The 13,330-nt window shown below is 38.2% G+C and overlaps 1 protein-coding gene across 1 annotated transcript; it reads left to right on the top strand.

Annotated features, from left to right (window-relative positions):
• Positions 1–138: 138 nt before the first annotated feature.
• On the top strand, positions 139–13,060 carry LOC104615602 (UPF0472 protein C16orf72; the record flags this gene model as incomplete). Its single annotated transcript, XM_010293510.1, has 3 exons — positions 139–219; positions 4,313–4,588; positions 12,428–13,060. Coding segments are annotated over 3 exons (602 nt in total), but the record flags the coding sequence as incomplete, so codon positions are not given.
• Positions 13,061–13,330: the final 270 nt, after the last annotated feature.

The raw sequence follows: 13,330 nt of genomic DNA, 5'->3' as shown, positions 1-13,330 counted from the left end.
CGGGCCGCTGCCGGCCCGCCCTTCTCGGCCCTGATCCCGAGTTGCCTTCGGAAGGTGGAACAAAATGGCGAAACCTAACATGGCCGTTCGGAGTTGGCGACTCCAAAATAAACAGCGTGTGTCCTTCCCTCCCTGCAGACCGGGTGTGCCAGCAGCCGGGGCTCTCCCTCTGGGTCCCCTTCCAGAACGCTGCCACTGCGGTCACCAACCTCTACAAAGGTAAGGGGCTGCCCCCGCTGCCCCGGCAGCCCTCCCTGCCGAGCTGGGCCCCGCTCTGCCTCCTGCCCCGGCTTACTCATAAGCAGGGCCTGTTAATGTCTCTTATTCACCCTGATAAAATCTAACCGAGACTGCTTCCTGAATCTTGCAAGTTTTCCCTGGGCCACTTTAGCTGACGGTAGCTGAATCTTTTCAGTTGCCTCATGTCAGTGACTAATAACTTAAAAGCTTTTTTACTTTGGGACCCCTGAAAAGGTGGTTTTTTTTTAATGTGTGGCTTACTCTCATGAATCCAAAGAGTGCAGTAGCTTATTAAACTGTACTTAAATTTATTGGATTTTGTATATTTCATGGTGTATTAAATGATGGGATATCAGCATAATGTATGTTTATGGTGAAGCATAGGTTGGATTTAGTGTTTGTAAAATTCTGCATAGATGTTGTGTGACAAAAATAAAGTTTTATCATCTTCTGACAGTGAGGCTTCTTAAGTAAGCCTCCAGGTTTATTTTAAGCACTAGACTGTCACTATGACTGTCTAGGATGGCTGTAAGAAAGCAGTGTTAGATGAAACTTAGATAAGAGTGTGCTCTGCACATGGCTATGCTTTTGTGCTGTTTTACTGTGTGTTTCTATCTGTTAGGATCTGTTTGTGAACTCTGCAGTTCTTGGGTTGTCACAAGAATTGTCTGCAGAAGAATCATTCAGTGTTTTCTGGTTTGTTTAAAAGATTGTAGAAAAATGATCTCTATATCAGTGAAGGCCTAAATTGGCATGGTGTGATTCCCATTGTTACCTAGGAAGGAGAAAACTTCCAAACATGCCAAATTGTTGTTTTCCTGACTTGTAGTTTGATTTTTCTGAGTTGTGAGCTGTTTTTTTCTTTTTCCCTGGTCAGCACAGCATTATCTGTAGTTCTGCCTGCATGTTCTTTTATTTGGCTCCAGTTTTCCTATTTTGGATTTGATTTAAACAGTTGAACTTAGTGACACGTTTGTGATGGCTGATCAGTTTTGACAGATGTGGACAGAGCAAGGAAGAAATGTAGATGCATAACCCTCACTGCCAGAGACTTGACTCTTGCAGAAAGTACATTTGAATGTTGTATATGTGTCATAGGTCATATAAAGGGGCAGCACATCACATAACTTGGTAAGTGTTGGCCTGAGGGAGTGGGTCACTAGAACATGGTCTGGGACACCAATCACTTGAGCATGGTGCTAGAGTAGCAGCAGGTAGTACTAGTAATTGTCTGGAATAATTAGTCTGTTACAATGGCATTCCTCTCCCTTACAGTGTCTTTACTACAAAGACTTAGGCTATTTATTTTTGGTTAAATGATTTGATTATTTGTGTTATAGGTGAAATGAGGTCTATTTTTTTCTGCAATAATGTGATTAACGGAAGACTATGTATGTGGTGATCAGGGAAACTAGAACTTAACTAGGAAGCTGTCTTTAATAATGTGTAATGTAGTACTTCAGAAAGCAGGCCCTGAAACAAATCTTCCTTCAAACTCATCTCTTAAGTGCTGAAGTACCTTAGTTACTCAGAACTGCCATCTTTCAATTTTAAATTAACTTCCAGGTGGATAGAGAAGTGTTCAACACAGGTAGAACCAGCTAGACATTGGCATTCCAGGCAAGTTAGAATCTCTTAATGTGAATTTGCCTTCCCTGGTGATGAACATGGCTCTTAATCTTGTGTTGTTTCTCACATGTTTGTGTTTTGGAGGACTCTGTCATAACACTGGAGAAGTACTTGGTGTGGTAAACTGAACACTACAAACTGCCTCTTGCCCTGTCAGCTCATTTCTGATCTGACAAATGTTTGGGTTTTTGAGGCATCACATTTCTTTTTAAGAAGAGCTCCATGAGGAATAGTGCATAAGGAGAATGCTGTGGTGTCTTGAGTGTCAGCATTTTTTTCTGAAAATAGATTAGAAGTTTAATATCACACCACACTGTAAAGGTCTTAGATCATGAATTTCTGATTGGTGCTGGTGATAGAGGCCACATTTAAAGACATTTGCTTATTTTCTAGATTGCACTAAAGTGAGGGCATGATTTGGGACATAAGGCCACTGTAGGAGGTCTTAGGCATGTTTTAGAATAAGACTTCTCAGCCTGCAATTTACCTTATTTTTCTTAAAGAGAAGCTGAATGTTTGCTGATGTTAGTTTTGACTTAGTAATCTCAGAATGTATGCAACTTGACTGTTTATATTTCTGCTAGCTTAACTTTGTAAACAAAGTAGTTGTAGCTTTTACCATAAAAATCTAATCTTTCCCAGGGTAATGATGCTTGAAATTTGTCCAGGCTACATCAGCAGTCAGTGTGTTTGACCTCATAACTGGTTCATAGTTAGTCCTTTGTAAAGTACTCTTGTACACAAGGAAAGCAGGTTATTGATATTAAGCTGGGCTCCTCACCTCTCAGAAGGAATTTCTCATGGTATTTCAGGAAGTGATTAAAGGAATATTGCCAGTTTCCAAATTAGCTTCAAGATGTGCTTTTACTGTGAGTGCAGTGGAGCCTAAGCTGCTGTGGAGTATAAAATGGCTGGAGGAATAATCTGTCATGTTGCCATTGCTTTCATAGGAATTGGCATTTGTAAATCCTCTAGCCTTTTGATTACAAAGCAGCATGGGCAAAATAGAGTGCATAAAACTAACATGTTAAGTGTACTCTGTGTATACCTGTATAGCTTATATGCTAAAAGCCCCAAGATTTAACTGTGACCAGTTCAGGATGTTTTTCTTGTAGGTTGTGTCATGTTTGGAGTGCTGCTCTTTGATAGCGTAGATTTTGGTGCTGTCTTTTGTGAACCATGCAGTGGTGCCTTAGAGTGTAAGTCTAATCACTTGATAGTTATTTTTCGATGTTTTTGAGTGTGAGAGAACTAAATTAGAGGTGTATGTCACTTTACCTGTAAATGAGTATCTTGGACAGCTGTTCTTAAATCTCTTAATATTGTGCTGGGCAAATGGCTCTTATGTTGGACTTCACTAGTAAAGCAAGAATATAAAAAGCATTTTAATCAGCTCTGCCAGATTTAAAAAAATGGAGATGAAGTAAATCGGAGTGGATATGTTGATGCCTTTTAATAGAGCAAGAGCTAATGTCACAGCAATTTTCATAAAACTGAAATAGCTATTGGCAAAGCTCTGATAACAAATCCATGACAAACAAGATGAGCATAATTGTGTAGAGAATATGGCTTGTTCCACCTGTTATGTTGTCTGAAATTTACTCATACTTAAACTAGTTGCCGGAAGTTGGAAAGTGTTGTAATACAAGGTGTTGAAGAGTGCTTCTTAGAGGCACAGTTATAACTGATGTGTGCAGGTGACCAATTACCTCAATGGAGAATGAAATTGCATTTTATAGTAGGATTAATTGCAAATAATGTTTTTAAAGCCTTTGTATATCAAATTTGCAATGGAATCTTAAATGGGGAAGGAAATTTTCTTAGACTTCCTTTGTAAATGGTATGTTGCCTAATTGAAAGGCATTGGGGACACTTGTGTACTAACTAGTTTCAAAACTGTGGCCTCCTGCAAATTGCCTCTGCAGTTGAAATTCGGATGAAGCTAAAGGGACTCTAAAAAAATCTGAGTTTTTGGAAAATTGCATACCTGTCAGAATCAAAAAAAGCAGTTATTCCTTTTGTTTTTGTATAGAGTTTCCTGGCTGTACTGATGCACTTTAAGAGAGCGTCTCAAAGTGCATTGTCTGATTTTTAGTACCTTTCTCAGACTGACAAGCTTGAAGCATGTTTTTAATGTTAATACAATATGGTTTTGTAAACAGTGCTGTAGTGTTGACCTGAAGTATAGTAAATGCTATTTAGGTGGTGCTTGAGTTGCTGTTGACTTTTGGACTTGTAAAGGGGGTGTAACTTGAAAGCTAATACTCTTCAGGTTTGGTATGACTTGCTTTCAGTGCTGAATTTGTTACAGCTCACTTGGTACTGTGTTACAGTAACCTGTAGAAGGTGTACTTCTTTCCCGAGGTTGACAGGAAGCTCTGATGTGCTATGCTATATATTGCACTATCTGTAACACTAAAAACTTTTTTCTGTCTTCTTGCAGAAAGTGTGGATGCCCATCAGCGAAGCTTTGATGTAGGAATTCAGATTGGCTATCAGCGTCGGAATAAGGATGTGTTAGCTTGGGTTAAAAAACGCAGAAGAACTATTCGTAGAGAAGACTTGATCAGCTTCCTATGTGGAAAAGTTCCTCCTCCAAGAAATTCTAGAGCTCCCCCAAGACTGACTGTAGTATCCCCTAACCGAGCTACTTCAACAGAAACTAGCTCATCTGTAGAGACTGATTTGCAACCCTTCCGTGAAGCCATAGCTCTGCATGGTAACAGTAATTTTTTCAATACTACTTGGTTAAAATTGGGTGGGGGTTCTTAAAAGCATGTCTGCCTCTTGGCTGTTGTTAGTGTCATAATGTCATGTACCTGATGTTCCAGCTAAAGGTATCTCCTTAATTCTCTAAGGGAGTTTTTGCATGTGTAAGGCATGCTAGCTACTAAAAGGTTGCCTAGTCAAATATTTTGAATGAGGAGGAGGTATTGTGTACAAATGAGCTTTGGTTCTATTCTATAGCTGTGAACTTAACAGTTAAGTATTGACTCCTGGTAGTGTTTTTGAAGCATGGAGAGACTTGGCATTCATGCCAATGCTAAAGTAAACAGAATTCTTGGAAAATGATACCATGCTAGCAACTAGTTAAATATTAAGATTTGGCTAGTGGCAAATAACTAGCAAATTTTGACAGGGTTAGGAGGGGCTCTAATGTCTTAAGCTTCTGTCTCTGGGGTACCTTACCTCACTCCTGTACCCTTGTTATGTAATAAATAATATGGTTTAGCATATACTTTTAAAGTACCCTGGAAAGGGTACTTCCACTTGCATAGCATTGCAATAATTGAGTCCTGTTCAGAACTTAGTTCTAGTTCAATTTCAGCCTTAAATGTCTTCCAGTGTCATACTGAATTTCCTTCCTTGCCATCATCAACAATGTTGGTGGTATCTTTTCTCCTTTTCAGACATGAATATTAAGTAGTTTATTCTGCATTGGACTATTACCTAGCAAGTGGTAAAGAAAAATGTGTTTTTAAATTGTTCCTGAGGTGAAATGAAGCAATTCATCTGTGGGTTTTATGCCTTCTAGAATTCTAAGGGGTAGCAGATATCTTGGGGTATAAATAGTAGACTATTGGAAGAGTAAAAATGAAGCTATCTAGAAGTACAACCTGTGACACTCAAATGTTTACTGTTTCAATGTTCTCAGTGGGGGGTGGAATTAATGAGTTTAGATGAGTGAATTCCTGAAAATGCACTCTTTCTGCTATGCTGTGGTGGTTTTTCAAGATACATAAACCAGATGCTATTACTGTCTAGGTGACAGCCTAATTCTGGTATTGTTTGCTGCTCTGTTGCCATTTAAATCAAGCATGCTTCCATCCAGTCATGTAGCTTTTGGCAGTTTTCCTTCTTGTATTGGAAGCTGCCTAGAGAATTCTGTGCACCACTATTACTTATTCAGTAGGTAAAGCTCATTTCATGAGGACAACTGTAGAAGCACTCTCACCTGATATGATGTGATAAACACCCTCTTAAAAATCTTGATTTCTGAAGTTATAGTTGAATCTAGTGTGCAGTTGGCTTTCACTATAAAGACTTACTCTCAGGCGAGTAAGCTGGGTAGACTCACTTCAGCAACAGTTAAGCTCTCAAGCAGTGTAAACTCAAAGACATTTTTATTGGTAGTATGGCTCTCCATCTTGTATTGTTTCTTACCTGCTTTGTATAGAGGTGGTTTATGGAAGTGACTTCTTTAGCATGGGCATCTGAACCATGAGGTATAAAGTTTTCTTTCATATTTCATAATCTGAGATCATGAGGACTGTAGGAAGTTCTGTGCTCTGTACAGGTACTTCAGGGGCTAGAAAAGCACTCTTCCCCTTCATCAGCTGGTTGATTACATGTCAGTGACCTTCTGGATTAGGTTCTCCAGATATCAGTTTCAATCTGGTCTTCCACACAAATGCTTTTGTGCTAATCCTTTAGTGACTAGGCTTGTGTTTGGCCTCAACTGTTGTTAGGTTGTTGCCTACAATGTCTGCATTCCTCCAGTTTCTCCCCCCTCCCCATTTTCTTTAACATTAAGGAAGTTGTGATTAAACCATCTCCTAAACTATTTTCCTATTACAGGGTTTCTCAGAACTCTGTTTTGACTTTGAAACCTGTGTAGGATCTTCAGATGTGTGTAAATTAATGTCCTCTGTAGGGCTATCCTTAGTGTCTTTTTTGGCAGGCTGTTTAAGTGATTTTGCTGCTTCTAGGTATTGTGAGGAAATGTGAGAACTGGATGACAGTGAGTAGCAGCCTCAGCAAGTGTTCAGGACTAATACTTTAAGGGGAATTTTTGACTCTCATGTAGAGGCATGAGGCTTTGTTTTGTGCTGGTAGGCATTCTGTGGAAATAGAGTATTTCTGTTGGTCATATGGTTAGGCTGAATTAGACTCGAGGGATAATGTGAAAACTTTGCTGCTCAAAGCAGGGATAGGTGTGAATTTACAACACCAAATAAAGCTCTGAAGTAGAGCTGGTTTATTGACCTCTCAGAAATAGGTACTGATACATGTCTAAAGACCATGGTCCTACAACTTGCTGATCTTGCTTTTTGATGGGGGAAGTACCTGTATCTTGATTGTGTAACCTCAAAATGCTTCATAATCACTCTGTTGGAAGTTACGCTTCATAAAACTTTGACAGAAGCTGTGGTAACCAAGTAGCTAAGAATTAAACACTTCCTGGAACATCAAACACAATTTTAGGTGTATGCCCTAGACTAAAACACTAGAGAAGAGTATCATTAGGTGTCAGTACAATCTTAAAACTGTATGCTGCATCTGAAAAGAAATCTGTTAAAATTGGATCTTTAACCTTAGGTTTTTATCTCAAACCTTGTTATATTGGACCTATATTATATCTCTGAAGTATTTGATAGTTTTCTTGATGAAAGCTATGCATTTTGAACCCAAAATTTAATCTTATGATATTAGTTAGCAGTAGTCTTCATGCTATAAGGAAACTTGTTCCTCTCTACTGTTCTACTTTCAAGACTTGTTACAGTAGCTAAAAGCAAAGTGATCAAGACTATACTGACCCAGGAATGTTTAAGGTGGCTATGATCTACCTTTTCTTTTAACTCTGTGACATGTATGCTGTGCAGCTGTTCCTGAAATCTTTAGTTAACTTAAGGGTACTTGAGAATGAGGTTGGTTTTGGAACTAAATAACATCTTGTGAGAGTGAACTCTGGTAAATAAAAACCTTTGCTGTTAATAGCAACTTTCTATTATTAGTGTGCTCATGGGTAATCTTTGAAATAAAACATGGCTGGCAAATTGAACTGTGAATACCTGAAAAGAAATTAAAGCCTTCAAGAAAAGCTGAGTAGCTAGCTCAAGGTAGTAAATGCTAATTTACTCTGAAGTTCAAGTAGATTTTTCTGAAACTGAACTCTGCATCTGATGATGCTTAGCACTATAAGATGTGATAGAAGATGAATAGACCTTTATTGTTCAACATAGGAAATAGAGTTGAGTTTTTAACTTCCACTAGACCTTAGTGTCAGTCAGAATCGGTATAGATGTATCTTCACCTACTTTGTAGATATATATTGCCATATCCAGTTCTGTAACAGAGGAGTTTCAAATGACAGAATTACATCAAATTGAGCTAATAGTCATAAGATTCCAAAAAGCTGGCATGTGCCAGGTCATTTTCTGCCTGGCTGTAGCTAGCATACTAAGTCTTGTAGTGCTGGTGGCTGTGTGCAGTCCATGTTTGAAATGATACTTTGATCTCTTAATGTGGGATGTGCTCCATGCTTTATAAACCATTCTCACAGCATAATGGGAGAAAATGCTACGATCTGAGGAGGGGCAAGAAGCAAGCTTGGGAAGGCAATGCTGAAATGCATTAGATTTGAGCATTCTTAACTAAGTGATGTGAATGGGCAACAGCACAGTGGGTGTTGGTGCTTTTGCTCCTTAGCTTTAAAGTTGAGATGTTATTACTGTGATTCAGTCTATTTGAGGAGAGTGGGGGGAACCCTTCCTCTAGCATGTAGAAGTGTATGGCTTGGCCCCTTTAAAGAGCCTGACTTTGCATTAGGCCTCCTTGTTATCTTCTCAAAATACTAAACTCCAATAAAAACATCTGCAGTTGTTAGCAGAGTGGGGAAGCAGTTGGTAGAAGAGGGGATGGGAGAGCAGAGTTGAGATGAGTTTGAAAGAATTTAATTTAAAGGTTGTGTGTATATATAGCTATCAGAGTTGTGTATTGGTATGTAGTGCTAAAACTTGCTCTTTGAGCAGTACTGTGAAAGGGTGAGTATGACAGAGGAGTGACAAGGATCTGTCTGCATGCCATTTTGTATTTATCTGGGGTTATTAACTAATTCCTGCTTTAGTCACGCTTAGATCTAAGTGTGAATGTTCTTTTTGATACTTCTGATTAAAACTTCTGGAAGGCAATAGTTAATACTGCTACTGTACTGAACAGTAATTATCCAGTATATTATGCTGTGATAGTGACCTGAATAACTCATAGTCATTATGGATATGGCTATACTGCAGATAAAACAGCATTGACAGTTTGTTATGCCAGAGCTGATAAACTTCAGGTAAATGAAACTGTCAACTCAAAATTAGCATTTCATACTCCACAAAACATACACTTTTGGCCAAGCATTCTAATCACTTGATAGCTTTGGAGAGCACTTAGTTATAAATTAGCTAGTATTGGTCACAGTTTCTTCTATACTACAGCTTTTTCTAATAGTACTATAATAAATGCCTTAGAGCTTCAGCGAAAAGCGGAGTTTCTTGTGAAATTACTGGCTATGAAACACCATATTGTTTGACTGAAAGATATGGCAGGAATAGGAATGTAAAGTACTGCAAAATATTTCAGATATGCCCTCCATGTCAATCCTTTAAAAAGGGGGAGAGAGAGCCATGTGCCCTTTCTTAAAGGCCTCTGGTGAAAAAGGAAATGTCTCCTGTACAAAGCAGTGGGAGACTTCAGAGGTGGTCATGAGATTGTGAAAGAAATAAAGACGCTCTAGTAGCTGTTTGAATCTCTAGTCTGTTGTATAGACAAAACTGATGTGCCTGTGATGAGGTCATGTTAATCACAAGACAGAAATTTTGAGGTTGTGGTGTTGCTAAGTCATGTCATCTTACTGCTTCCTAGTACCTATTACTGCTTGCTTTACTGCTTTAAATGGCTAAATGCTTTGGGAAGAGGTCTGAGTCCATTGAAAACTTAAACTCAGAATAATTCACAATAAATGGGTTTTCTGAGATTTCTTTGCCTTACAACTTTCCAAGAAAAATGAATTGTGGATCATAGCTCCTGAAAGATGCTTTGTCACAAAAAATAGATCTTTTTCAATTGCATTGCTGATGTCTTCGAAGGTGTTGCTTCCATGAAATGGCAACTCGGTATTTCAGTGCATGCCTTAAATTGTCTCTGGCTCTTCCATGTTAGCTTGATTACCCAATCCTAAACTGTGTTCTAAATGTTCTGTTTGACAGTTCTGCTCTGTTGGACTGATGTGTAGTGCTATGTGATGTGGTTAACTGCCAGTAACATACCAAATTGTCACTTGGTCTGTTAGCATACTCAGTAATGACTGTTACTTGTTCAGTGTTAAATACCTGTGTGAGATGCAAGATTAAACTGCAACTAGAAGTCCATATTGTGATGCAATGTCCTTGTACTCCTATCACTGTAGAAATGAATTCAAAACTACTCTCCTGCCTTTGACACCAGGTTTGATTGAAGGTTTTCACTTCTTAAATATCTCCTGAAGGTTGGTTGTGTATTTAAATGTACAGTGATGCAGTTTTGCCTAAATACTGGAAAGTCAATGCCTGCTTGAGGCATTGCTTGCAAACTTTGGCAGTCTGTTTTAGACTATCCTGCAGCATATTATAGATGCATCTTTCAATTCTGACTTCTGTATCTATTTAAAAAATGCTGGTTACTGAAAAGACTCTACTTAAAAACACAGTTCTCAAGAGATGCAAGAAAATGTATTCTTGCATCACAAGTCAGTTTTCAGGTTTATTGAGAATAATTTCTCTCCTTTCTTGGGCACTAGACATAACGAAAAGATGTCATGATAAAACTGAATTAATACATTTGGTTATGGGTTGTATAATATCAATGACTAATAAGTGGTGTAAATTGTCAAGTCTCTGTGGAAGTTACAACACTGAACTTGTGTGTTCAGAGCAATTTTGGTTGAAATATTGATGTGGGGGAAATATCTGCAATCAGTTTGAAACAATGTCACCTTCTGTGCACTGTCAATTTTTTTCCAATTTAAATGTACAGGATGAATTAATGCTTTTTCTAATGTATGTCATGCCAGTTGAAATTAAACTTGCTGCTATCTTTGAATTGTGAAGTGATTTGTTACCTGACCAAACTTTGCATGGTGGTTTATCCAAGTTACAGTATCTGAATTGGCTTTTTGCTTGTATATCTGTCATCAATTAGTTGCTTTGCTTTGGTAGATGTATAGGAACCTCTTTATAAATGCTTTTGAATTTAGGCTTGACCTTAATCCTGAGAGTACTGGAACAAACCTTGTTTCTGCAATATCTTGTCACAAAAAGAGCTGCTGCTGTTTAAATACTTTCTGCTGTTGTGAATGAAAGACTATTTTAATATTGATAAAACCTGCAGGCTCCATATCAGGCTTTAGACCATGCTTCTGAGTCATGTTGGAAAACCACTTAGAGCTGTAAGCAAAAGCTCTAAGAAAGCACCAATGGTTAGTGGCTGTTCCTATTAGTTGTTGTGTAATGCCCAGTCTGTGTAAAAGTATATCCTGTGCTGTTACGAGATCTAAGCTTTAAGTGTTCATTCAACAGTAATGTACAAAAGTGAAATTGGTTGGCCTGTTCTATCCTGACTTGTATATCAACCTGCCATGGTGCAGATGGCTTTAGAATTCTAAATGTAATGAAGGTTACAGAGACAGAAATCTTCATGCACAGCTTGCCTCTTGCTTTTTCGTAGTGCTAGAAAAATACACAGATGTAGATTGTGTTCTGCTGTTCATCTTCCTGCATGACTCTTGCTTTGGTAGTTTATTTCTAGAGCCAACAGATGTTTTTGTACTTTCCTATAATACTCAGATTTGAAGCAGTTATGATAACGAAGATGTTTGTTTTATCTCTGAGCTCCTGTTTATCATCTACAAATAGAGACTGAACTCCAAATTGTGAACAATTGTTAGGCTTTCATGTCCTAGCCCTTACTAAACTTATGTTTTGGAATACCCTGCTTTTGCAAAGTTGTAATAGTAACATTACAGAAGACAAAATGTTTAAATTAGTATGAAGTTAATGTTTTTCTTGTTTATGGCTTTGTTTCTACAAGGAAAAGATGCTGTTTTAATTAATTTTATTAATAACCTGAATATAAACCAAAGTAATTGCAGGATACCTGTGACAGTGTTTTGGATCAGATCTGACAATAGCAAATTTGGGGGGGGTTGTCATGTGGTCTTGCTTGGCTTACTTGTTATTTAAGTGCTCTTCTGAATTCTGACAATACCAATGTGTTGGCACCCATGAAATAAAGCTTTTATTAAACTACTTGTTGTATACACCTGTCTGAGATCTGCTGTCATACTGCAGTTTTCAGAGCTACAGTGACTGAGGGAGTGAAAGGGAGCAGGGTGGTGTTTGAAACAAGACAGAGTTAGGTCAACCTGGAAAATCCTTGGTAGGGGATTTTCCTTCTGTGTAACTATTGATCTAGTGTGAAGCCTTTATATTGAAATGGTCTGCTCTTGAGTATGTATGCATATTTTGAAGAGCATGTCATGCTTATGGAGCATTTGCCATAGTGTGCTGTTACAACCTGGTATATAAGCTCACTTTTGATGTCATAAAAAGCAGTTCTAGTAATCACTAGATTCTTATGGGCTAAAAGCTGGGAAGTTGTGGTCTGGACTTCAAATAAGTGTGGTACAAATAATAGGGTGAAGTATCTTTAATATATCACTAGAAGTCAGATAAGTGTCATCCCTTCTGCCACACATGGGAATTTAACTTTTCTTTACTGTTTGACCTAAATACTCTTTCTTTTTTTCCCCTAGGTCTTAGTGGTGCAATGGCTAGTATAAGTGTTCGCTCAAGTACCCCAGGCTCGCCCACTCACGTGAGCAGTGGCTCCAATGCTAGTCGAAGGAGAAATGGACTCCATGATGTTGACTTGAACACTTTCATATCAGAAGAAATGGCACTCCACTTGGACAATGGTGGAACTAGAAAGCGTACCTCAGCCCAGTGTGGCGATGTCATTACAGACTCACCAACTCATAAACGCAACAGAATGATCTAAACTGCAAAAATTTCAAACCCACCATGCTGCTTGAAAGCCACTTGATCCTCAGAGTACTATTGAAAAGGAAACATGAGGCCATCTTTCCATATTCACTGTTTAAGACAAATTAATTCAATAATTGCCATAAAGGAAATTTTAGATATTACATTAGATGCCTCTTGTAACTGCGGCTTTCTTAAACTATATTCTTAGCAGAGGACATCAGATATTGTGTAGTGGTTAGCAAGATCATCATAGGTGAACATGTATCCGTTCCAAGGCTAAAAGTGACCTTACTTGTATTCTTAAAGGGAAAGGAAGTTTCAGATGTTTATTTGGTTATAGAATGCTTTTTTTGTCCTTTATTTCCTGCTGTGTTGAGTATTAGCTTAAACAGTATTGCCAGTTTGACTGAAATTGTCTACAACATGACTTGGCATCTTTGTCAAAACTGCAGGCTTCCATTTTTGCAGCACTGTACCATGCACCTAGTTTCTATATAGTAACAGTGTGCAAGTTATAAATATTGGACTGTACCCTTTTTAGTTTTAAAAGCAGTTGATAATTCTGGTGATTGTGTGATAATGTAAAGAGGTGCTATGATGGTCATGCAATTAATACTTAATATTGACTCAATACAAGGATCTTTATTGGATTCACTTTGTGTGTTTTAGTG

This window comes from Phaethon lepturus, unplaced genomic scaffold, assembly GCF_000687285.1.
Source record: "Phaethon lepturus isolate BGI_N335 unplaced genomic scaffold, ASM68728v1 scaffold15508, whole genome shotgun sequence".
Classification (NCBI taxonomy): domain Eukaryota; kingdom Metazoa; phylum Chordata; class Aves; order Phaethontiformes; family Phaethontidae; genus Phaethon; species Phaethon lepturus.
The sequence above is the reverse complement of the archived record's forward strand: the minus strand, read 5'-3'. Positions and strand labels throughout refer to the sequence as shown.